Raw genomic sequence first — 27,282 nt, 5'->3', positions numbered from 1 at the left:
AAAATAAGATATCCTAGCTCAGATAACTTATTCATTATTAAAAGAATAAAATAAGATAAATAATCTCAAAATTATTAATATTCGGGAATAAAATAAATCAATAATTATTCCAAATTAATAATAGGGAGGTTATAGTGTTTTTTTTTTGGGAAAAAAAGAAATAAGTTACTCTTGCCCTTTTTGCCAAATTGAAATCATCTTTTGCATTACGAAAGCATTCTTCTTCCAAGCTCTCTAAACGTTATTGCTAATGGCGGCTGTTTCATCTCACTCCACCCTCAATAGACCTTCCATTTCTCTCTATTCCTCTATTTCCCATCTGGGTTTTCCCCACGTTGTTCGATTTTCAACTTCGAAACCAAATTTCACCCTTTCAAATCCCAAAACAATTCTAGTTTCTGCCATTAAAGCTGATGAAAAACATGCAAATGAAGACCACTCTGTTACAACTTCCGATTCATCCACCGTAACAAAGTACGTTTTCTTTGCTCAAATTCAATTCGTAAAGATTGAAAACTATACATAAGAAAGGTTTCGTTGTCAAATTTTTCTGCTTTCAACAATCTCTCAAAAAATTGTTTTGACCTCAATACAAGGTTTCTGTTATTAAAAAAAATAATTTTTAATTACAAGTGTAATATTTTCGTCTACTATAACTTATATGCCTTAAACTCCAGTGACTTTTTAAAAGGTCAAAGTCAGTGTAAGAATACTGAATTGCTGGTGTAAATGTGATTACAGTGTTAGGCGTCATACTATTCAAGTGTTTGTTGGTGATGAAAGTGGAATGATCAATCGTATTGCGGGTGTCTTTGCTCGAAGAGGGTATAATATTGAGTCTCTTGCTGTTGGTCTAAACAAGGACAAGGCTCTTTTTACTATAGTGGTTTCTGGAACTGAAAGGGTGTTACAGCAAGTTATGGAACAGTTACAAAAGCTCGTAAATGTGATCAAGGTGATAACACTTAGCTTCATGCGGTATTTCGATTTATAAGCTGTTTGATTAAGTACTCAGGGTCTTGGTTCCTTGAACTAGAACTAGTGATGTCGACCATTTAGGAGTAGTCTGGTGCATGGCCCAATAGTATGGGCTTAGGTTGTAACAAAATAATGAAACTTATTGTGGAATATGAAGTGGATATGCATTAACCTGCAAGGGTGGTCAAGTTGGTTGAACAGGGAAATCTCAAATTGGGGGTCTCAGGTTCGAAACCCACTCAAGCTTTCTCGAGCTCGTGGCAAAGGACTTGCCCAGTGTAGTTTACCTCTCTTAAGTGGTTTGCGAGCTACTATAGTGGAGCGGGGTTTACCTTGTGGGTACCTGGAGGATAGTGATGGCAGGTTCCCTTGTCATACATGAAGTGGATATGCATTTATACAACTTGTTTGGTGAATCTTACTAATGTCTTGGATCAAATTAACATCTTTGCATGCTTCAATTGAGGTTAGAGTATGGTATTACCAGTGTTTGTATCAGCAAAATCCACCCCTTTGGTAATGCATATTGCATGTTTACTAGTTTGTTGAATTGTTTGTCTCATATGGTATCTTAATTGAAGTGATGGCATCAATGTTTGAGTCTACATTTCTCTGGTCTGTAGATTTGTGTCAATTGAATGGACGTGCCAATGCTATTCTGAAAAATGTTGTTTAATGGCTGAAAGATATTCAATACTCAAATTCATGGAAATGGTTTCAGCTATGGTTATAAATACGGTCTTTGGTACTTGAACTAGTTCACAATTCAATTAGCTGAGCTTAAGAGCTTATAGGGAGTACGTGGTCAGTGAGGATTCATATAGCCGACACCCAACTTGTTTGGGACTGTGGCGTTGTTGTAAAAGAGCTTATATTATTATTATTTAAAGAGCCTATACTGAAGTCTCAAGCTTTAGGTGGTGTAACATGAACACTTTTCTTTTTTCTGTCCCCCTACTTTCTTATTTTATTTGGTGTTTTTGTTTTATTCTTTAAAAAATGATGGTCAGGTTGAAGATCTATCCAAGGAGCCACAAGTTGAACGTGAACTAATGCTTATCAAAATCAGCGCAGATCCAAAATTCCGCGCAGAGGTTCTTAAACTATTGGTTCTAATATGTCAGCTGAGTACCATTTACCATTTTAAGGTTCTACTATTATGTGATGATTGATCCAAATCTTTTGGTCATTACCAGGTTATGTGGTTGGTGGACATTTTCAGGGCAAAAATTGTGGATATCTCTGATCATTCACTGACTATTGAGGTGATGTTTGATGACATAGATCAGAATCCATCTTTTTCTATCTTGAACTTGATGCTTGTGAACTGGATATCAAATGTTAGACATATGTCTAGTACATAGATATGTAAAATGGTTTCAGTAATGAAACTCTGTTAGGGAATAATTAATGCAGGGCTAGAAGGGAGACCGGAGAAAATAGAGAAAAAGAAGGATAAGTGAGAGAAGAAAAAAAGAGAGAATTGAGAGGGGGGGGGGGGGGGGACAAAAAAATAGAGAAAATAGTAAGAGAGAATACAGAGGTAGATTCTTTTCTAAAAAAGAGAATAGAGAGGGATATTTTTACCAATATCAATTTGCCTATTATTCAAGTGTATTCGAAACAAAGTATGAAAAGGTCTTAATATAGAGTAGGAACTCTAAATAGTCAGAAGTCGGAACCCGTATAATAAATTAAGCTTTATGTGTAACTAACGAAAAGACTACAGCAAGTTAGTTGATAAAATCTGATCTCTAACCAAAGAACACTTGATAAAATCGATATTCAGTGAAAAAAGGAAAACAATAAGATAAAAGTCTTATGTCCAAAATAAGATTTATCTTCTGTTGTATTTTCAATAAATAGGTCATATCTCTTTGTCAAAAAGAAATAGATCATAGCTCGCAGTACAGACAATTTCATTTTTCTTTCCAAATGAATTCTGATAATCAAGGTTAGTCCTAATTCTTGTGAAGCACTTCCATTTGATAGCAGTAAGCTCTATTCTTATGAAGCAAATAGAATCTAGTATTGATTTATTAGATCATACATTAGTCTCCTGTTATATCTACTATTTCCATCCCCATTTCCAATAATACTGATGTCTGGGTGCAGTTTGCACCTCAGCCATTCAATCATTACCTGGATCTTCAATACATAAAATTGGATAACTCTGCCACCAAGGCTTAGGCATGTATGAGAAATCAAAGTTGGGTCCTTTGATTTTCTGATGCTTTTCCATCATCTTGTGCCATGATTTCAGGTGTCTTCATGTGGTCAACATGAATTTATCTCAATGATGCGTAGTGCTTTTCTAAGTACATCCACCACATACTTCTGAGTATGGAGACTTTCACCTCTTATGAAAAATAAGTAAATTTCAGGGCAAGCTCAGAGGGCCAATGTCTATGAAAATTGTGTTGTATATATCACTCAACAAAGTACGAAAAAACAATGCGTTAATATAGTTTATATCTCAAGATAGTAGTATTTTACTAAAGAAGAAAAGTTGAGATATGTTTTCTAGTTATTTGGAGTTAGAATTGGGGAAAAGAAAAATCATGAAAACTAGTCTTCAAACACGCAACCGTGCTTTCCCTTTGCCCAAAAGATTTTTTTAGTTCTCATTTTATGTCAATGGTGTTTAGTCATGGCTGAGTGAACTGCAGAATGGCCTGCAGTTTTAGCAAGATTTCGTCTTTCATCTCAATAAGCATTGACGTGTTTTGCTAGCAATACTTTTGAACGGACAGATTGTGGTTCTCTCAATGCTTAGTAGTTGCAAGTAGCACTAAATCTCCTGCATGTCATGGCTGAAATAGTTACAAATTTGAGCCAAAGTCAAATCCGCATTTGAGCTGCTTGTCATCATTGATACAGGTAACTGGAGATCCAGGGAAGATGGTGGCTGTTCAGAGGAACTTAAGTAAATTTGGAATTAGAGAAATTGCGCGTACTGGGAAGGTACCTGGAAGGAAATCTTAATAAGTTTTGAGTAGCATATTTTTTTTTATTTGCTATTTAAATTTGTTTTCCAAGGAATCAATGTTCACCTGATTGGTTAAAATTTAGATTGCCTTGAGAAGGGAAAAGATGGGGGAATCTGCTCCTTTTTGGCGGTTTTCAGCAGCATCATACCCAGATCTTGAAGTTGCAATGTCTGCTAATACTGTTGCAGGGACAACCAAGAAGACTTCTAATGGAGAATCTATGTCTATGGCTGAGGTATGCAATTTCAGTGGACTTTGCTTGTTTCTTTGTAGCAATATATAATTTGTTTTTTCATGAACCAACAATTCTCCTCACTCACAGCCAATTGCTAGTTGGTAACTTTCGGCAAGGCCGGAGTTCTTCTACTCACAGTTGAAACTATATACGGGTCATTTTGTTTAAATTATCAGAAATCAGTTTATGTTTGTGATAAGCTTAAAAAAGGAAGTCATGCAATAGTCATGAGTATGAAAACAAATTTGCTCAATAACATAAAAAGAACATAGTATCTGTTTTTATTTATTTAACATAGTTTTGTGAAATGTTTTTGTATAGATATTACTTTTTCATAAGTAAACTTTCTTGCATCAAAGTCCTTTGTACCAGAAGTATAAACTAAGGAGTCGTTTGGTTTGAATACTAGTTATGCTGGGATAAATTATACTAGGATAAGTTATGTTGGGATTAATTTTTATTGCTTGTTTGGTTTGTCATATTCATTGTATATTTTTTGAGGATAAGTTGTTTGTTTACAAAAATACCCTCACCTTATTTAATTTTCTTTTACATTTTCTTTTCAAACATTAGTTATTCATTCTTAAAAATAAAATTTTCATCTGATTTAGCTTAAATATTTTTTTTTGTGTGCATTTCCATGATTGTGCCGTATTTTTTAAAAATTAAACTTTCATCTTATTTAACTTAAAAATTAAAACTTTCATCTTATTTAACTTAAAAATAAAATGTTCATCTTATTTAGTTTAAAAATAAGATTTTCATCTTATTTTGCTTAAAAATAAAACTTTCATCTTAGTTAGTTTGAAAATGAAACTTTCATCTTATTTAGCTTAAAAATAAAATTTTCATTTTAAGTTTATTAAAGTAAAATAAAATTTATTATTAAAGTTATGTATATTAATTATAGATGAAATATAATTTTGAAGTAAGTAATAAACTATTTAATAAAAAATATGTAATTTAGTAGTGGAGTGAACATTTTAAGAGAAACAAAATATAAATAAACATAATAATTACGCAAATATATTCAACTTATAATATATTCATAAATAAAAATTGTATTTATAAAATGTTAATTTTTAATAGAAAAATATATTTATCATAACAACAACATATAATTAAAGTAGTGAATGTTATTACAAATGTTGTTAAAAATTATGTTAATATGTTTGAAGGTAGAAGTGGTGTATAAAATAGAGTTTAAGGGGGTATTTTGTTAAATTACACACCTTATCCCAGGATAACTTGCCTTTCTTAAAAAGAAAAAAAATTATCTTGGAATTACTATACCACCTAAGCGAGAGATAACTTATCCCAGGATTAATTGTTAATCCTGAGATAAGTTATCCCTATTTTTGAAGCCAAACAATGAATTAAAGACCACTAAAAAGTTATCACATGATTAATTCCTCTTATCCATTACACCAAACGACCCCTAAAGAATTGTCTTTAGAAAAAATCAATTCCACCAAATGCATCTTATTAAAACCTGAGATGGTACATATAGTCAATGCACACCCTTTAATGTCTTTCTTCTCCTCCCCTCTTCCAACAATAGCCTGGATTTCTCACTTGTATGCACTTTTTTTTTTGCTAAATGAAGGGAGATGTTTATCCTGTCGAGACAGATGGCAACTCTGGAGTCAATCAAGTTCTTGATGCTCACTGGGGTGTTCTCAATGATGAAGATGTAAGAAATGGTTAACTATTCCTCAAAGGTGCCTTTGTTCCTTTCTAGATGAATCTTTTTACATATTTGTGAGGGTTTTGATGTATACGTACTTTTTTCATTCAACATTTCTAGGGAATTGTCCTGAGTTGATGGCATTTGACAATCTTGCTCGATTGTAGATCGTGTAAAATCACATGATTGTTTTGCTATAACCTTTAAAGGATATGAACCTAATTGTGCATTTTTGCAGGAAGGCTTTTTTGTTGAATTTTTCATAGCAGTGTTATTAAAGGCGAAAAGCGCAAAAAAACTCTAAGGTCCATGGGTTTCAATGAAAAAAGGCGCAAAGGGAGAAAAGAATACAAATATATATGTTTAGCCCAAGACTAATAATTATAAACATGTATGACAAATATATGCCCAAAGAAATTGAAAAAAAATTATGGTTGACTGAAATATCAATTATTTAGTTTCACTTCTTCATAAAAGGTTCATTTTTGATTCATTGGCAAGGAAAAACTTGCCTTAGAACCTTGATGACGACACTGAAGCGCACATAAAGCGAGGCGAAGCCCTCAACACATTTTGAGCCTCGCTTCAGGGCTTAAGCCTGCTTAAAGCGCGCCTTTGATAACACCGTTTCATAGAAAATCAAAGCAACATGCCTTTATATTTACATTATCCTTGTATATTATATGGAAGGCTTATCGCTTTATCTTCTATAATAAAAGAATCAAAGGAAGGAACAACTCGGATTTATCATCTTCTCCACCACTGTGATTAAGATGGATCCCAGTAGCACCTCTTCATTTCAAATCTGAGATTTATCCTATGAGTAACACCTTCATCTATCATTCCATTCTCTTGACACAGTGAGCCTTGATATCTAAATTGTTTGTGTTTTGGCACTGGAATCCCGTCTAGTCTCACCTCAACTTCTCTCTTCTCATGTTGACTAAACCCGCAATGCATATATTTAGTATTACTTCTACTATCCTAAACCCTAGGGGTCGTTTGGTTTGAAGGCAAGTTATGCTGGGATAAGTTATGATGAGATTAGTTATGTTTAGATTATTTTTGATTGTTTTTTTGGTTTGTCATATTCAAATAATATGCATGGCATAATTTCTAAGAATAAGTTGTTTGTTTACAAAAATACCCTCCATTTTTTTGATACTTCCTTTGCAAGCTTTAGTTACTCTTAAAAATAAAATTTTCATCTAACTGATATACAAATATAGACTTTCAAGTGATTAAAAGACTATTTGATTAAAAATATGTAATAACAGTGAAATGGACATTTAGGAGAAATCAAAATTAAATAAACATAAGATTTAGTCAAATAAATTCAACATATAATATATTCATAAATTAAAAATTATATTTATAAAAATTCTAAATAAAATCTGCTTCTATCACTCTTTCTTAGAGTTCCATTGTATGCCATGAGATGAATTTCATGATAGTCTGCACAACTTTGAATGTCTCCATTGTTCTTATACATCAAAGTCAGGGTACTCTTCCACCACTCATTAGGCATCCTACCACTTCTTAGTTTGACATTCAATAGCTTGGTGATCCATTCTATTCATGACCTCTCCAAGACACTTCCAAACCTCTATGGAATACTAGCAGGGCCAGAAGCTTTTTTTTTTTACACTAGTAACATCAGTATTTAAGTCGATACATAGGTAGTACTGAAAAACCATATTTACAAAAAAAAAAAGAAGAAGAAAAAGAGTAATGATCTTTACTAAGCTGAACAAAATCTAGATGGACCCTAAAGCATATATGATTGACCCAGTCTAATTGGAGTAGACATTTGTACACCAAAAACAGAATAATAAAATACATTTAAGCTTGACTTCTTGCAGGTTGTTGTTCCTATTTTCAGAGCATATATCATTTCTCTCTCCATATAGTCCACCATATGCATGCAGGGATCACCCTCCATCTTTATCTATAGTCCCAACTCCATCCCCCTCCCAACTTAAAAGAGTCTCATCAATCTTAGTATGCATACTCCAAGAACGCCTCTGAGATTAAGGAAAATCTGCTATAGTTGGTCAGTGAAATTGCAGTGTAGGAGGAGGTGTCTCATTGTCTCTGTATCCTTACCACACAGGGAGCATATAACTCTCTTGGCCACATTGTCCAATGTCAAAACTGTTTCTAGCAGCAGGGTAAAGCATGCTACTTTGTGTTGCACTTTGATTCTCCAGATTTGCTTCTAAGGCCATTTGAAGTCTTGATTATCTCTAAGACTTGCCTGTTTATATCCTTCCTTCACCCTATATCTATCTTTGATGTGCCAATGCCACCATAAATAATCCTCACCTGTTTGTGTTCCTTGGAAACTATCCAGTAACTTGAAAAGTTCAATCATTTTGGGAATTTTCTACTCATTCAAGTTTCTTCTAAGGGCCAGAAGCTTTTTCAATCCTCAAATTCTTCGTGACATTGTTTACTTCTGTCGGCTTAATTCTACCAGTATAGCTAAAGTCTCCAATGTTCACAAATGTGTGTTGGTCTAAAATGTTATTCTCGTGATTCGAGTTTAGCAATTATCATAAAAGTACCTCAATCCCGAAACTCTTGTTGAGAATCATCCTTAATACACTTCACTTGGTTTAAATCCTTATCCTTTTTCTCTCTTAGTCGTGCTAGTTTAAACATTTCTTTCTCCCCTTCTTGTGTTCCTAGATTTTGATACAAGCCACCTAAAACTTCCCTTCGGGATTTACTATTATTTCCTTCGTAGGTCTCTTATATTCATTAAGGATTCTCCGTCCTTTGCCTTTGGAAACATCCTCTAACACTCACTTTTAGCTTTAATAACTATTTGTACCTCTCATACCTCCACCAGGATTCATGTGGTTGAGTTCCTAGACCTTTAAACGCACCTAGCATTTCAGTTGTTACTTTCTAATGCAACTTGACTTTTTCTTTCGTATAATGTCTGTCTCCCTTGATGTTCCAAGCTCCCCTCTCCCGTATTTTTCTTGAAACAATTATTATTTAACGCCCTTTAGTGCCCACCACCTAATTTGCAGTTGTTTGTAAGTCATCACCTTTCTCACTCTACTCCTAATCTTCACGTCTAGGACTATTAGCCTACGTTAGGTGGTCATTGCTTCTCATGTAATAACCGTACGATCCTTGCAAATACTTCTATTCACATTTTCTTGTAAAGATAAATTCAGTTTATGGTTACCCCAATTCTTATAGATAATTATGTGAGAATCTCTCTTCTTAAACTGTTTAGCTACCACTACATCATAAGCTTAAGCAAATTCTAATATAGTGTTCCCTTCGTCGTTCCTAGTACCGTAACCATAACTTCTATGGACTTATTCAAAGTCGCTGCTATCTCTAACTACATGTCCATTAATATCTCCTCCGATGAAGATTGTAAGCACAATATCTGAAACTTAATCTGTTACCTTTCTCAATCTACTCCTAAGCATTATATCTAAAGACTATTAGCCTATGTTGGGTGGTCATCACTCCTCGCGGAATAACCTTACAATCCTTGCATATACTTCTATCTCGTCTTCTTAAAGGATAAAGTCTGTTTGACTATGGTTCCCCCGTCTTACAAGTAATTAGGTTAGAATGCAAATTCAAATGTAGCCTTCCCTTAGTTATTCCTAGTGCCATAACAGTAACCACCATGTTCAGTATCCTCGCTACTACCAGCCTGGCCATTTAAATCTCTCCCTTAAAAGATTGTATGCACAATATGTGAAACTTGGTTTGTGCCCTCTTAACAAAAACCTAGTGTCAACTTGAATTTGTCTTTGCTTATTTTAAAAAGCTGCAGCTTTGCCTCCTTAATTTTCACTGATTGCATTTTAGTTTTTGTCTCAGTTGTCTGTCTTAATGTTTGCTCGAGTAATTTCCATAGTGACATGGCCCATAAATGTTCTGCAATTCTAAGGATGTTTCAGATTGAGAACAGATTTTGCTAGTCTTTTCATTCTTGAGTTACACGTCTTCATGTTTTCTATGTCTCGACTGATAGTCTATTCATTTGAAACGTGCCTACAAATGATATTCACTTTAGTCCTTGGCTTAATTCTTCCAGACGAGTGGGCTCCGCTCACACACTTTGTCAATGCTTGTGAATGACTCTCCTGGAGTTCTCAACATAGTCACCGGAGTTTTTGCTCGACGAGGGTATAACATCCAAGTAGGTTCAAATATATATTTTTTTGGAACAGAAGCTAAGTTTTCATATCCTTTTGGCTCCTCATTATGGTGTTCTTCGTAATTAATTGTTTTCCAATTTCCTCTCCAGAGTTTAGCTGTTGGACATGCTGAAGTTGAGGGGCTTTCTCGTATTACAACAGTTGTTCCTGGTACAGATGAGTCAGTTAGCAAGTTGGTGCAGCAACTGTATAAGTTGGTTGATATTCACGAGGTAAGTAGTCATCTATCAGAAGTGCTGGCTCGATATCAAATCCGATGGATGATTTTGTACATTTTCAGTCATAAAATTGTGTTCACTTCAATTGTATAATTTTCTTGCGAGGCTGGGAATGACTTATTGCAAGTATGATGATGTTTTGGTCACTTTTTATTTTAGTTCACATTATTGTGACCGAACATGTTAACTATCAGATAAAAAGCTTTCTAAATTAAGGATGAACTTTATAGAGTAGTATGTTCATCTGGCTAAGTACTACAATGTTTTTTCTTTTTCTTTTTTCCCTTTTCGGTGCACTTTTCAGAAGTTGTTCTTCAAGTATTGAACTGCTCATTAATTATTAGTTGGACACTTTTTAACGTGAGTAAATATATTTTTAAAAACCTAGCCTTATCACCATTTTGTGAGTTTAACACCTATACCATTGGATGTTCCTGTTACCCTGGACTATAACTTTCTTTTAATTAAAAATCCCCCAGTAGCAAAATATTTAGGATAACTTCCTGAGAGCCGTGTGGAAGATGAAAAAAGTCTTAAAAAGGAGTACACCTTGCACAATGGGTTCAGGGGGGTTCTGCAAACACTCAATAGTTTATGCATGAAACTAATAAATCGATGGTAGTTTAGGGAATTTTAACCATTCACTCAATTTTTTTTCCATGTGTGCTGCCACGTGAAACTCCTTGGAAGAGCTTTTGGAGCATGATGTTCACGTAGCCTGTCATATTCTTTCGGTGGTGGGGGGATTTTAGTATGAGTTTCATAGTAGTTCAGCGGGTTCTGAACACCCAGTAGTTTAGGTATGAATCTCACACTGATGGTAGTTTTGGAGGATTTTAACCTATTCACTCTTTCAATTTTTTTTGAGAAGCTAACAACTAAAAAGTTTGGATTATTTCTCGATTTGTGCGTGTCATCCTTGCGCAGTGGGCCATGCTAATCTTCTTTGTATCGTTCCAATTTTATCGGATGTCCTCGAAGGGACTCTTTCAACTTTGCATACCAATGTGTTAGCCAGTTCCTATTTTCTGGGCGTACTACTCAAGAAAAGAAATTGTCAATCCTCGAAGGATTCTCTTTTATATTTGGTAACAGTGGTGTCCGGGCCAACTTGTAGGCACCTCATTAATTCAACGGGGTACTTGTTACATCCCACTAGTACAGGTACCAAGTAAATCTATCCACTAAGGCTTGAGAGATGGAAAGAAATCATCTAGTGTTTTTGCTTCCGCTAGGATTTGAACTTGAGACCTCAATAGTTCTCAACCAACTTCACTAATCACGTGGCCACACCCTTGGGTGCATCTTAAAAGGATTCCCTTTTGCTTTAGACTTTTGTCCACACCTTTCATTGAACAAGTGGAGCATTTTACCTCAAAGGAGATATCTTGCACCACTTTACTGTTTTTTTTTTTTTTTTGAAATTAGTAACATGTTATTTTCATCAGCACCCTAAGGGCCCGTTTGCCATAAAATTTACAAATAATATTTGGGAATAATTTGGCAAATAATGTTTGTCCATACAATTTGCCATTATTTGGCAAATATCCCAAATTTTCAAATACTAGTTTTTTCTAGTATTTGGGCCAAATCTCATTATTTGGGATATTTTGAAAATTAAAATTTTACCCCAATCTTTTATCTTTTACAAAAACACCCTCTCTAGTAGTTGCTTGCGTTGTATTACATAATTTTTTACGTGAATACCAAAATAATGATGAAATATTTAGTGAATATTAAATAATGATATGATTGTTGATGAAAATTATTAAAAATTGGCTCTAGGTAACAAAGTCATGTGCTTTGTCTACTTCACGATGTATGGAATAATTCTTGTTGCACTCACTCCAAATTACCACATTGCTTTAGTGTCATGGACACTACTTGTTATTGTTGTAACGAACATCCAATTGACTTGTAATACAAACTTTTTGTTAGTTTTGATAGTTTTTAAAACTTGTGTGTACAAATCATATTTTTCTAAACAGGTGAAATATATTTCCCAAATCCTATGGCCAAACACATGGTGAAATTTCACCCAAATTCTCACTCAAATAATATTTGCCAATAATATTTGAAAATCTATGGCCAAACGCTAGCTAAAAGAAGGCCTGGTATATCATATCTACAGATACAGCCTCAAACAGAACTTCCAAAGAGGCATAAAGTCTAGTAATGATTCAACATCATCGACTAACTTTTCTTTACACCAAAAATAAAGAAAAGAAATGCAGGAGCTCTTGATCTTCTGGATTGAACTTGCACCTGCCTTCAAAACATCTTGCATTTCTTTCTTTCCAAATTGTCCACCATATGCAATCTAGAACAATCTTCCACCACTCTTTGTGACAGGTTTCTCCTTGTATATTGTTCCAACTACATATTAGGTCAAAGTTCAAACGTACTCGGGGAATCACCCAAACAATTTGAGCTAATGCTGCAACAGGTTGCCATAGTTGTCTGGTAATTGAACAATGCAAGAAAAGCTGCCCACTGGTTTCAGCTTCCTGATGGCATAGAAAACACCTAGAACACAGATGAAAACCCCTACTTTGAAGTTTATCATGAGCGAGACAGGCTTTCCAAACAACTAGCCAAGTAAAGCAAACCACTTTGAAAGGAGCTCTTGCTTTCCATATCTCTTTCCATGGCCAGGGTCATTGAACTGCTCCAAATCCATTAAGTAGTTGTAAGCTGTTTTGACAGAGAAAACAGACTTGGTGCCGCCTATCCAAGTGAGAGAATCCTCCTCCTCCTTTAGGCCTGAGAAATCTTCGAGTTTACCAAAGAGATCAGAAACACTTGGTATCTCCCAATTGCTTTTAAAAAGTAAATTTTATTTACTTCTGCATGAAAATGCAATTTTGGGGATACTGTAGGTGTTTAAAATTCAAGCGAGAAATTCTCTCAGGCAAGTTTCTGGAGGTCAGGAGGAATTTTCCTTTTCTCCAGCGATCTCCGAAAGTTTCCGGAAGTTTTAGTAGTTTTCTACTAATCATTTAGTATGATTAATCTAAAGCAGTAGTAGCCTAATATGGGTAAAAATATGATGTATTTTTGCTGTAGGTTTTAAATCATGTGATCTTACCAGTCTCATTCCCAGAGCTGAAGTTGATATTTGATGCATAGAACTACTTTCAGTAGGACCATGGAGTGACTGGTTTTCGTTGTACGGGTGGCATCAAAGGATTCTGGTCCACACATTAGAAGATGGAAGCTAAGTGAGAAACAGTTAAGCTTCTGTTGCTGAGGGAACATAATATTGACTGGACAAGGAGAAAATAGATAGGTTATTATTATTCCAGAGGTTACGTTCAATGCAGGGTAGAGTAGCATTGCATTTAAGAATGAGAACTTCATAAAACAATACGAAGGGGCCTTTATTAGCGAAAGATTCTTTATGCAGATTTGGTCAGAGCTAGTAAATGGCCGACAAAGGAATCTGCTGAAGCTCAAATCAACACGCGCAACATATCTGGAGGAGCTGAGGATCTTGTGAATGGATTTCTGGAAAGGTGTGTGGTGGGCAGCTTAAGCAAATATTTGAAGGATAAACCAATGGTAGCAGATATCTGAAAGTGGTTTGCTAGTACTTGAAAGAATGTCTACTTCGGGGTGGCCCAGTGGTTTGGGCTTGGGACTTCCATGTTGGAGGTCTCAAGTTTGAAACCCCTTGTCAGTGAAAGCAAAGTGTTTGCCTTCTGGGTCGAGCTTGTCGCACCGGGCTTGCCTAGTGCGGGTTACCACTCCTATGTGGTTGTGAGTTATTGCATAGGAGCGGGGGTTTTACCCTGTGCGCATCCAAAGGGTAGCGGCTGCGGGTTTCTCCTTGTCAAAAAGTACTTGAAAGAATGTCTTTGGTGGTAAACAACATGTATGAGATGGGTGGCTGTTGTTTTCAGTTTGAGTTTCCAAGTAAATATATGGTGGAACACATCTTGTAGGGGGAGTGGTAGTGGAAGCGGGTGAAGGTTCATCTGAATGGTGATGACTGTCGGCTGCTGCTTATTTAGTCAACGAACATTTATTAGATAGAGCTATGGGTAAATTTCTTCAAAGTCAGCGGTAATCACTGTAGAGGATGGCTGGAAACAGATGAGGATACCTCATTAAAACCATCTAAAATGAGAGAGTATAGAAACTCAAGGAGATGTAGAGGAGTTCCAAAGGAGGTGAAGACAGTAAAAACCATCTAAAATGAGAGAGAATAGAAACTCAAGGAGATGTAGAGGAGTTCCAAAAGGAGGTGAAGACAGTAGATAAAGGTCTTATCTTTATTATACCTCTCTGGTGCGAATCACCGAGGTGTTTGCCGGTGGAGATGAAGCAGTGGTGACAAAGGAAGAATTGACAGTAAGGCCCTATATGAAAGAGAGAAAGGAAAACGACTGTAATTTAAAAATTGCGATTCAAAACAAGTGTCAAATTTCAAATAGAAACCTAATACATGAACAGAGGTACCTGGCTTTTGAGGCCCCCACTTCTGTTAGAGTCTGGCTCTGGATTAGTCCACCAGACAATAATGAATAAAGAACGAAATGAATTGATATTATTACAAACAGACCCAGTTTACTTACTTAAGCCCAGCTACTCATACAAGGTCATTAAAATATAGTTAGCCACAATAAAATGGACTCAATGCTGATGGAGATTTTTTTTTTGAGGAAGTTAACATTTTAGACAAAATACACCAATTCTGTATTTCAGTAGTAATTACAGCAAAACCAAATATATCTATCACCTATACCCCTCACAAACCATCGAAAAAGTGAGCAATGTCCTCCACCTTTCTAGGGAGGACATAGTTACACCAAAAATAAAAGTTTGCAAGGCAATTCAATTTCAAGCTCGGGAAAGGGATGCTCTTGTTTTCAAAACGTCTCTGGTTCCTTTCCTTCCATATTGTCCACCAGATGCAACCAGAGACTATCTTTTATCTCTCCTTGTGGCCTGACATATTTCCTTCTCTATTCCAGCCTGTTAGGCTTATGATGTATGCCTTGGCATGAACCAAACCCTCAAGTTAAAAACACTTGCCAAAGTTTCTCTGTCACTCTCCAATGGATGAAGAGATGGTTTGTTAACTCAGTTTCTTTTTCAGAAAAAAGCACATGGAACATGATTGCCTTCCCCTTTTCATTAGATTGTCCCGAGTTAGTACTGCTTGCGTGGCTACAAACCAGGTGAAACAAGCCACCTTGTGAGGTATTTTAATTTTCCATATCATCTTCCAGGCCATGGTAAGAGCATTGCAACTGGCCTATCAAGGTCTCTGTACGCTGATTTTACTGTGAATTTTCCATTTTCGGCCCTTAACCATTGTAGCCTGTCTTTGTGAGAAATATTGGAGAAAATATTATTTGTATCTAAATTGTTACATGAAGACCCTATTTATAGAATATAGACACTACATTGGAAACCTTTTCCAACTATAATTCCTATTCTTATTCCTACTATAATTCCTATTTTAAGTAAGAAATACTTATTCCTATTCTAACACTCCCCCTCAAGCTGGTGTATACAAATCATATGCACCTAGCTTGTTACAAATGTAATTAATACGAGAACGTGTGAGAGACTTGGTGAACATATCTGCAAACTGATCATTTGACTTCACAAATTTTGTAACAATATCTCCTCAGAGTATCTTTTCTCTGACAAAGTTACAGTCAATCTCAATGTGCTTAGTCCTTTCATGTAACACTGAATTTGATGTGATATGAAGAGCCACTTGATTATCACACACAAGTTCCATTTGATCAATTTTGCTACATTTTAGTTCTCCCAGTAACTGTTTGAGCCAAACTAACTCACAAGTTGTTGTCGGCCATTGCTTGATATTCTGATTTTGCACTAGATCGAGCAACCACATTTTGTTTCTTACTCTTCCACGACACCAAATTACCTCCAACTAAAACACAATATTCGGATGTCGAACGTTTGTCAGAGGGTGATCCTGCCCAATCAGCGTCTGTATATCCAATGATATGCTCATGACCTTGATCCTCAAAGAGTAGTCCTTTGCCGGGGGCTTACTTTATATATCAAAGAATACGAACAATTGCTTCCCCAATGACTATCACAAGGGGAAGTCATAAACTGACTTACAACACTCACGGGAAAAGAGATTTTGGTCTAGTCACTGTGAGATAATTCAACTTTCTGACAAGTCGTCTATACCTTTCAGGATTACTAAGTGGCTCCCCCTGTTCCGGAAGAAGTTTAACATTCGGATCCATCGGAGTCAATAGGTCAACATCCCATCATTCCTGTCTCCTCAAGAATTTCTAAGGCATACTTGCGTTGAGAGATAACAATGCCTGATCTAGATTGAGCAACCTCAGTACCTAGAAAATACTTCAATCTGCCAAGATCTTTAGTTTGAAAGTGCTTAAAAAGATGTTGCTTTAAATCGGTTATACCATCTTGATCATTACCGGTGATAATATCATCAACATAAACAATCAAATAGATACATCGACCTGGTGCAGAATGTCGATAAAACACAGAGTGATCAGCTCCACTACGAGTCATGTCAAACTCCTGAATTACTGTGCTGAACTTTCCTAACTAAGCTCGAGGAGACTGTTTCAGACCATAAAGTGACCTACGCAATCGACATACAAGGCTACTAGACTCCCCTGAGCAACAAAACCAGGTGGTTGCTCCATATAGACTTCTTCCTCAAGATCGCCATGCAAAAAAGCATTCTTGGCTAAAGTTTTCTACGGCCCCTTAAAGTTGTCCGCATATTTCATTTAGACTCCTCAACTAAGGTTAGTACCTATTGAACACCTTACATATTCAAAAGTGATTCCTATTAGACAAAAAACTGACATGTCAAAAATAGTGTATTTCACACTCTTAAAGCGCGTGAAGGAATTTAAAAATATATTTTTTCTTTTTCTTTTCAACTTACACCCTAATTATTAAATACTAATAATAATTAATTAATTAAAAAAACCAAGTAACATTTCTGTCTTCTCCCCCATCTTCCCTGCAACTATTCATTCTTTACCAACACCCACCCCCTCCACCTCTCTCTTAACCTTTCCAATTCTCCAATTCTTTTATGATATTGATTTCTTTTCTTTTTTTTTTCAAATAATCCGACGAAAATTTATTATTTTCGTTGAAAAAATATTTCAGCGAGGCTGATTTTTTTTTGTAAGTGTAATAAATGATTATTAGACAATGGGCGAAAGGTTTTAAATCATAATTAACGCTATTAGAATGATAGGTGAATGAGGGGTTAACTTAGATATGGATCAATGATATAATATCGACACCGATGAAAGAGATAAAATTCAAGAAACGGAATGATTTACATGTGGTTGAAGTGCAGCAACCCAGTAGAAAGGAAAGCAAGATCCGACGGAGAAGAAGAAGGGTTGAGGCAATGTTTACTGGTGGCTGAGGCGTAGTAAAAGGAAAATACATTCGCCGGAAAAAAGAAAGAAAGAAGGAGGGTGGAGGGTGGAGTGGGGTAGGGTGGGGGTGGGTCAACTTTAACATAATATTTTGTTTTCTAAAAATTCTTCTGGAATTATTTGAATAGAGTTTATAATTTTTTTGATTCAATTGCCACGTGTCAATATTGTATTGGTCTATTTTTCATGTATATGCGTTTGAGATGCACGCATGTTTGTGCTTTTATTAATTACCATTTTGTGTTAAATAGGTATAGATTTGTTAAGATTTAAGTGTTCAATAGGTACTAGCCTTAAATGAGGTGTTTAAATGAAATATGCGAACAACTTTAAGGGGCCGCATATGCTAATGACGAACGGCAGCCATAGATAGAGAAAGACGAACATATGCTATTTTAGCCACATGAGCGAAAGTATCACTATAATCTTGTCCAAATATCTGAGTATATCCTTTGGCGATAAGGCGAGCCTTAAGTCGATCAACCTGACCATCTGGACCAATTTTGACTGCATAAACCCAACGACAATCAATAGTAGATTTACCTGCAGGAAGGGAGACAAACTCCCAAGTACCACTCTTATGTAAAGCAGACATCTCATCAACCATAGCCTGCCTCCATCCAGAATGAGAAAGTGCTTCCTGTAGTGGAATGGAAACAGAGGATAAAGACGACACAAAAGCATAATGTGGTGATGATAGACAATGATAACTTAAGAAGGTATAATGCGGGTTAGTATTTCGAGTAGATCATATACCTTTTTGAAGTGCAAGCGGTGGGCTAGGTAGAGGCAAGTCCGCAGTAGAGCAGGGTCTGGCGCATGACATGAATCATCTGGGACTAAGATTGGACGTGGACGACGATGATAAGTTAGTAGTGGTGGCATTGCAACTGGAGATGTAGACGTAATTGTAGATCCCTCAAATGTTGGCATAGGTAAAACCTGAGGTATGGGTAAGACCATAGAGACATCAGTATGATCAGAAGGTGTATAGTAAGGCCGAGACTCAAAAAATGTAACATTAGCGGACATAACGTATCGATGAAGATCATGTGAATAACAACGATATCCTTTTTGAACTCTAAAGTAACCAGGAAAGACATATTTGAGGGCACGAGGAGCTAATTTATCTTTCCTTGGGGCTAAAATTATGAACAAAGCATGTGCTCCCAAAGACACATGGGGGAATAGGATAGAGATGTGACTGAGGAAACAATATGGAATTTGGAACTTGATTCTGAATAGACGAAGAGGGCATTCTGTTAATTAAATAACAAGCTGAAAGGACTGCATCGCCCCAAAAACGCAGCGGAACATGGGATTCAATGAGGAGAGTGTGAGCAGTTTCTATGAGATGCCTATTCTTTCTTTCTTTCTGCGACACCATTTTGTTGAGGAGTGTATGGACAAGATGTTTGGTGAATGATTCCATGGTCAGACATAAATTGCTGAAATTGGGATGATAAGTATTCTAAGGCATTATCACTACGGAAAGTATGAATAGAAACACCAAACTGATTTTGTATTTCAGCAAAGAAACTTCTAAAAATAGAAAATAACTCAGAAGTCAGAACAATCTTTCATTAAAAAAACCAAGTATATCTTGAATAATCATCAATGAAACTAACAAAATAACGAAATCCTAAGGTGGAACTGACTCTACTAGGACCCAAAATATCAGAATGAACTAATGAAAAAATATACTCTGAACGACCCTCAGTACTACGAGAAAATGTGGCATGAGTGTGTTTCCCAAGTTGACACGACTGACAATCTAATGTAGATAAACTAGACAAACTAGGCACCATCTTTTGCAGTTTGGATAGACTCGGATGTCCCAGACGTTTGTGAATTAGATCTGCGGAATCTGTAACGGAGCTTGATGTCAAGGAATTTGAAGAAGTAAGATAGTAAAGGTTTTGTGATTCATGTCCTGTTCCAATCATCTGTCCCGTACTACGGTCCTGTATGAGGAAAAAACCATCGAAAAAAGTTATGCTACAATGTAGGGATTTCGTCAAACGACTAACAAATGCTAGATTAAAAGGAGAACCAGGAACATAAAGAACAGAGTCTAGGGTGACAGAAGATAGGGGTTTGGCTTTTCCAACCCCTTTTGGTTTTGTCTGGATCCTATTGGCTAAAGTAATAGCTGGAAGAGATTGCGAATAAACAATATCGGATAGAAGTGATTTATTACCAGAAATATGATCAGAAGCCCCAGAGTCCCACGACCCATGTTCCAACAGTACTAGATTGCGACACAAGCGAAAGAATTGCCCGTGACAGACACATCAGGTTGTGCAACCGAAACTACTTGTGGAGACGTTTGCTTATTTGCACGATACTGAAGGAACTCATCATATTCTATCTGAGCAATATGAGCATTATTGGATGGTTGATTAGGTTGAGCACTATATGCTACTGGTGGAGATGACTGATTACTTGCGCGATTTCGAAGGAACTCATTATATTCCTTTAGAACAAGAGGATCATAATTGGATGGTGGACCATGTAAAATATGACATATGTCACGAGTGTGTCCAGACTTATGACAATGACTACACTTGGATCGAGGTTTCCCAAAATGTCCTCCCCCTCGCTGATTCTCCGTAAACTGATATGTAAGCTTTTCAAAGTTTTGAGATGCGAGAATAGAGGAGTCAACAGTGGGTGATGAAACGACTTTGCGACTAGGATGTGCCGCAAGACGAAGGAAGCGAGAGAATGATTCATCGATTGTAGGAACTGTAGGGCTAGTAAAAATTTCATTATGCACAGAATCATTATCAGGAGGAAGTCCAACAAGAGTAAGAACTACAAACAATGTTTGTCTATGTTCTTGTTGTTTTTCCACATCCGTAGTTACTGGCATCAACGTGTCGAATTCCTCCATGACTGCCTGTATCTGTCCCAAGTAAGTAGACATATTGGATTCTTGTTTCTTTAAGTTGGTCAATCGAGATATCACATCATAGAATCGAGAGATGTCATTAGTGTATAAAGCACGTGCCTTTTCCCAAACTGTATAACACTTTTGGAATGGGCAAAACAAGGGCATCAATTTGGAATCAATTGAATGCCATAGGAGACTACATAATTGAGCATCTACTTTCTCCCAATGTGCTTTGACTTTTGCATCTTTCTCACTAGCTTTGCCTTTACATCTACCACATTAGTCTTGTTCATTAAGTGATCCACCTTGACCCTTGCGCCACAATTCAACTGATAAAGCCCAAGATAAATAGTTTGAACTTCCCAATAGAAATTCTGAAGTGATTACAGGGCTAGAATTTCCAATCCTTATATTATTAGAATTTCCAATCCTTATATTATTTAATTGGGAAATAATGATTCTCAAAATAATATCTTGGAACCTGAGGGGGTTAAATCTCAATTCTCAGGGCAAAGAGAATGGTTAATAGTTTGATCCTAATGGAAAGCAAATGTCTCCTGCTTTCTGGAAACAAAACTAGAAAAATATTTGGGAACAATTAAACAACGTGGGAAATATGGGAGTGAAGTATGAACAATTAGAGGTTAGTGGAACTAGGTGAGGCACTCTAATGATGTGGGACAGCAAGATATAGGAGGGCAATGGGTCCTATAATCTTGACATGCAATTTTAGATAAAATTGAGGACTTCAAATGGCATATGACAGGGGTTTATGCTCCGAATTGTAACAGTGCAAGGGGCTTATTCACATTTTACAAGGCCTTGGGTGATAGGTGATGATTTCAATATTGTTAGATCCACCTCTGGAAAGAGGAATTGTAGCAGAAGCACTAGGTACATGAATGGATTCTATAACTTTATTGAAGACGAGAGATGTTTGATCTTTAACTGGTAGGGGAATCTATATATGGACCAGGAAACTAGTTTGGAAACATCTTCCCTATTGATTGGTTCTTCTTCTTCTGTAGAATGGAATGATATGTTCAGCAATACAAGAGATGCTCCATAGGGGAGAACACCAAATCTTACTTTCAGTTTGAAAATTGGTGGTTGGAAACTGAACTTTTTAGTGATAGAGTCATATTTTGGTGGACATCTTTTGTTATAGAAGAAAGGCCAAGTTATATCTTAGCCACTAAACTTAAAGCTTTGAAAGACAAATTGAAAGAATGGAGCTCAAGCACATGTATGAATTTGGAGATGGGGAAAATTTTGATTCTGAACCAAATTACAGAACTGGATAAATACAGCAACAAAGATGCTTGAATGAGGAAGAGTTACCAGAAAAGCAGACCTGCTATGGAATTTGAAGATTATGCTAAAGATGAAGAAATAACTTGGAAGCAAAGATCCAGAAAACGCAGCCAAAGCAATGGCATAGAAATACGAAGTTCCTCCAAAGGATAGTCAATGTTCATATGAGGAACAACTATATTGACCTGTTGGTGGTGGAGGGGGAGACTATTGTGGAGACAACTGATACCAAAAGGGAGATCATTACATTTTGTGAGAAGTTATACGCTTGACACTGCAGATGGAGACCATGTTGTAACATGAAAGTTGCCCTTCAGTCACTACAGAGGAACAAGAAGAATTACAGAAGCCTATTGAGGAGAAGGAAACCTGGAATGTCTTAAGTTATGTGTAACAGATAAAACTCCTAAACCAGATGGATATACTATGGTTCTTTTTAATCAAATGTTGGAGAGTAATAAACACGATTTAATGGCAACTGTGTAGAATTTTCACTCTCAAGAGGTGTTTGAAAAAAGTTCCAATGCCACTTATGTGGCTTTGATTCCTAAAAAGGAATAGAACTTGACATATGAGGGACCTTAGAGGTATTTACAAGTTGATCTCCAAGATCTTCACTGAAAGACTTAGAAAGTTATGTATAAATTGGTAGATTCATAAAGGGGGAAGGCAAAATTATCTTCGGTGTACTGACCGCTTATGAAGTACAGACTTCAGAAAGAAGAAAGGGAAACCAGGCATCATTTGCAAGTTATACATTGGGAAAGTCTATGACCATGTCAACTGAAAGTCTTTTGTTGGGAATATTGCTTAAGATGGGGATTGGAAGCAAATGGCTTAGATGGACGAAATTTCACAAAGCACTGTCAAATTATATTAAAGTGGCTTTCTGGAAGACAAGAGGGGTGAATAACCCTTATGATACCAGTCTCTGGAGATCCATAAGAAACCTGTGGCTTGTTTTCTGAGAAAAGTTGAGCTTCAATGTGAAGGAAGAATATTTTTCTGGGAGGATGATTGGTTGGGTATTGGAAGCCTCAAACAGCTATATCCTGACAAATATAACTTGACGACAGGGTCTACACTGGATGAAGTATGGTCCACACAAGGGTGGTACCTTACTTTTATAAGGATGATGCATGTTTTAGAAATGAACAGATTATCAAACCTTTTTAGCACCTTGGAACAGTGCAAGGGACTGCAGGAAGGCAAGACACTCTCAAATGGAGAAGTCATAATAAAGGGTATTACGTGGTGAGTCTGCATAGAAATACATGAATCAGAGGGATCACAACTCAGTTATTTGCTCTGGGAACTTACATGGAAAGTAAAGCTATCGTACCAAGTGTCAGTTTTCACTTGGTTGGTTTGGGAAGTTGTTCTCTCTACGGGATGAACCAAACATAAGAGGATTCCAACTTTGTTCGAGATGCTATTTATGTGGAAAAAATGCAGAGACAATTAACCATCTGTTTCTACATTGCAAATGACCAGCCAGTTATGGAATTTGTTTATCAACCTCAAGAGGTATCAGTTGGGCAATTCTAGGAAAACATTTAAAGTCTTGACGAAATGAAAAAAGAGGGTAAAATGCAACACAAAAGAAAGACAGATGGGAAATTTCCCCAACAACAATTTGATGGACAATATAGAAGAAAAAGAACTCAGAGTCATTGAAGATACAAGCAACCCCTTGCAAAGATTCAAAATGAAATGTATTCTTCAATTTTGTTTTGGTGCAAGTCAGAATATATAGATGATCCAGTTATAATTATTGACATTCTAGGTTTCTTATAAGAAGGGTAGGGAGTTCTTAGTCTTTAGTTTTCGGATCCTCTGATATAACTCTCATTTTGGTTTCCGGCACATTTTTGTGCTGGTTATTTGTATACAGTTCTGTTACCTTCTAAAAGATAAGTATTGAATTGTTGATGGATTATTGGACTATTGATGTGTATGTCATCTTACATATATAACTTTAAGAGCCTGTTTATGCTTTAGATTTTGCATTGTACGTTACTCCTATTAGTATTTGAAACTACAGTGAGTGATTTTTATGAGGTGTGGTTTTTAATGAGCATCATTTCAGAATCTGTGAAATGGGTGACCTTTATTCCTTCTACTTCTTTTTGTGTAGATCAGGGCTAAACAGAAAATTACATATAGAAATACAGTGTATGCACCTTAACATGCGATGTCCCTTGAATTTTCAAATCATTCATGTCTAACGAGGGACTAATTTGTCTATCTTTGAAAATGAATATGCTTGAAGTTGTTTCTCGGTTTTGTAACTAACTCCAGGGACGTAAAACAATCTTTTGGTCCTGATCGGACCTACTTCATCGGGTTAAAGTGCAAATTCTGATATATTGTTTCAATTTTTCTAAAAAGCATGCATATTCATTTTTCTGCGGGTGTTTTTAAAATCCTTAATCCTTTTATTTCTCTTAAAGAAAAATCAGATCCAAACATTTGTTGTCCAAACAAAAACCGACCAAAGAAAGATAACTGTTTTTCAAGCCAAGAACCAAGTGCTGTTTTACTGTATTAAACACAATGCTGCTGTCCCCATACATTCAACAACTTGTAGGAACCCTATTGATCTAAAAGTACAGTGTTAATTTGCTTTCCTATTTGTGAATGAGCAGAAAATGATGAATGGATTTGTTGCATCTGTTCAGGTTCGGGATTTTACTCACCTCCCATTTGCTGAGAGAGAATTAATGTTGATAAAGATTGCTGTTAATGCTGCAGCACGCCGTAATGTTCTGGATATTGCCAGCATCTTCAGAGCAAAAGCTGTTGATGTGTCTGACCATACTATAACTCTTGAGGTGAAGATCCCTTTGCACTAGTATTTTGAATGTGTTCTCTGGACTTCGTTTACAGGCTGTCTTTGGTACTGGGTGTACTATATGCCTATTTTGGGTTAATGCAAGAAACATTGTGTATTAAATTTGTGATATATTGAAGTTTGTATTTTCTAGTGCTCCTGCTTCATCCTCCATTTCCCAACCTTATTTGTAAATGGAAATACATCATTATAGCTGATGCTCGCATCACTTGCATAAGGTTTTTCCCTTCATTGAAGAAATTGGCATGGACAAGCTATTGCTTTATGAACATGCAATCATTCACCATTCCATTTTGCTCACTCAGATTACCATGGATCATGATAAATCAGTTTTTTGGTTCTTTATGTTTGTATGGTGTAACACTCTTTGAGCGTTGTCCTGAAGAAGAAAAAAGTTTGTATGAGCTTTATCTATCTGCACTTCAATTGTTATTAATAGACCAACCTGGCAGCCCTTTACTTTTATCTAATATGGATGAAGCTTCGCTAGGCCATTTTAATGAGCTATTGTTTTCTTTGCTTTGTCCAGCTTACAGGAGATTTGCATAAGATGGTTGCTTTGCAGCGGCTACTAGAGCCTTATGGTATTTGTGAGGTCAGTTACCTATTGCACTCCTGTTATTTGATATCAAAGTTATTATCCAGTAATAGGCAGTGCTGCTGCTAGCGTAAGAATGAGGTTGTAAGAAGGGCTCCGAAGTCCAGGGATTGTGATAAGGATGGACTGTAATGGGTAATTGTGATACAGAGGGATAAGGGTCACTATGATGGCTAGGCTTTATTACAGTGTTTCAGTCATTTGTTTGGTTCATGAGATTAAGAGAACGGGGATCAAATTATGCGTTGTTCATGAAAAGTCTATCGTTTCAGTCATTTGTTTGTTTCATGAGATTAAGAGAACAGGGATCAAATTATGCATTGTTTATGAAATGAAGTCTATAAGTATGAACCTTTCTGAAGAGATGCTGTTGACCTAAATGTATTGCATAATATGTACATTCTTCTTTAGGAGATTTTGATGCCAATGTGGAATATGAATTTTTGCATTAAATTGAGCAAAAATAAGGTAGTAAGACATTGAATAAGCACCAGAAAGGGAACAAAACAAAAAAAGGAAAAAGGATAGTGGGAAGCACGAGGGAAGGGGGAGGATGGAGATGTAAGAGATAATCAGGTCATTTTATGGTGTGGTTATGCAGATGCTAAAAGCTATTAGCTCAAGAAAGGGAAATGCAGTAATTTGAGTTTAATGTTATACTAATGAGTAGATTTCAGTTCACAACCCAAAAGGAAGAGGATACTGTATTCCTTATTTAGCCTACCACATGAGCAGGTATGACTAAGTTCATGTAGTGGCTAAAACAGCGCATATTGTACCACCATGTTCTGTATATTTTCCAAAAGCTCTATGTTCATGAGTTCAAACGAAAAGTTTAATTTTCCTTTGCAATTTCCATTATGGTTGTGTTTTTCGAGGCTGAGCTTCCTGACCTGATTACTCTACCAGGTAGCACGAACAGGACGTCTGGCGCTGGTACGTGAATCAGGTGTGGATTCAAAGTATCTACGAGGATATTCTTACCCTTTGTAGTCTAAAATTCTTAGGCTTGAGGAAAATGCCTGCTCTTAGTGTAAACGTGTGTGAACATGGATGGCTGAATTAAGTTGCATAATACAGAGATGGCCTCCATTGCAACTCTGCAGCTTCAGATCAAGTTCTATCTCATAATAGTACATGTTCTTCATGTGTTTTAGCTTAGTTGCAAGGTTTTTTTCCCCAAAAAACGAATAGGGTACAGTTAAACCAGTACATAGACCAGTCTTTGATAACTTTGTTGTGAACAAAGAAAATCATATCTTTGTGGTACAATGATTTTCAGCACTTTCGTCTTTTTTCCTTTTTATTTTTTTTGCTTCTTTTATTCTTTATCAATGATAGTTCTTCAATAAGCTTTGCTTGAACATGATTGATATTGCTATTTTCCGAGAAATGAACAATGAATTACAAGTAAAATATGACTTAAGCCATATTGACTTCTGAATTTGAAGGTGATATGAAACATTTTGATTGTTCATCTTTATTCTTTTTTCTCTTATATATGATATCTGTCTTCAGCTACTCGTTCTATTGATGCTTGTTTTATCAGCCTTTACAGTATGTGAACAATTTTACCATTTGACACTTGAGAAGGTTGAATTTGTCGAGGACAACATTTTAGGTTTGAAAAGGATCCTATGTGACGACCAAATGGTTGTGGATTGTTGCTTTCAATTGCACAAGCAAGTGTACGTGGTTGCACAAGTAATATAGCGGCTCTTTTATAGCCGGATTATCAAACTTAAATGACTTGACAATTAACTATCTTACTAAATTATACTACTATAATTATTTATTCAAGGGTGCTAGAATAGTTTGATTTATATTTGTAAACTAACAATATAAGAATTGAATAATACAATTATCTTACAATGATGGGGGCA

General features: G+C 36.2%; 1 protein-coding gene and 1 non-coding gene across 2 annotated transcripts; one reads left to right on the top strand and one right to left on the bottom strand.

Annotated features, from left to right (window-relative positions):
• LOC101265999 (acetolactate synthase small subunit 1, chloroplastic) lies at positions 1-26,687 on the top strand. The gene is made up of 12 exons (XM_004251946.5): positions 1-474; positions 742-955; positions 1,989-2,072; positions 2,175-2,243; positions 3,859-3,942; positions 4,051-4,203; positions 5,810-5,896; positions 9,966-10,070; positions 10,179-10,301; positions 24,629-24,781; positions 25,331-25,396; positions 26,309-26,687. The coding sequence occupies exons 1-12, from the start codon at positions 251-253 to the stop codon at positions 26,390-26,392; spliced, it is 1,446 nt and encodes a 481-aa protein (XP_004251994.1). The 5' UTR covers positions 1-250; the 3' UTR covers positions 26,393-26,687.
• LOC112939951 (U6 spliceosomal RNA) lies at positions 11,189-11,292 on the bottom strand. The gene has a single exon (XR_003244879.1). It is a non-coding gene; the product is annotated as a U6 spliceosomal RNA (small nuclear RNA).
• Positions 26,688-27,282: the final 595 nt, after the last annotated feature.

This window comes from Solanum lycopersicum, chromosome 12 (assembly GCF_036512215.1).
Source record: "Solanum lycopersicum chromosome 12, SLM_r2.1".
NCBI classification, from domain to species: Eukaryota; Viridiplantae; Streptophyta; class Magnoliopsida; order Solanales; family Solanaceae; genus Solanum; species Solanum lycopersicum.
The sequence above is the reverse complement of the archived record's forward strand: the minus strand, read 5'-3'. Positions and strand labels throughout refer to the sequence as shown.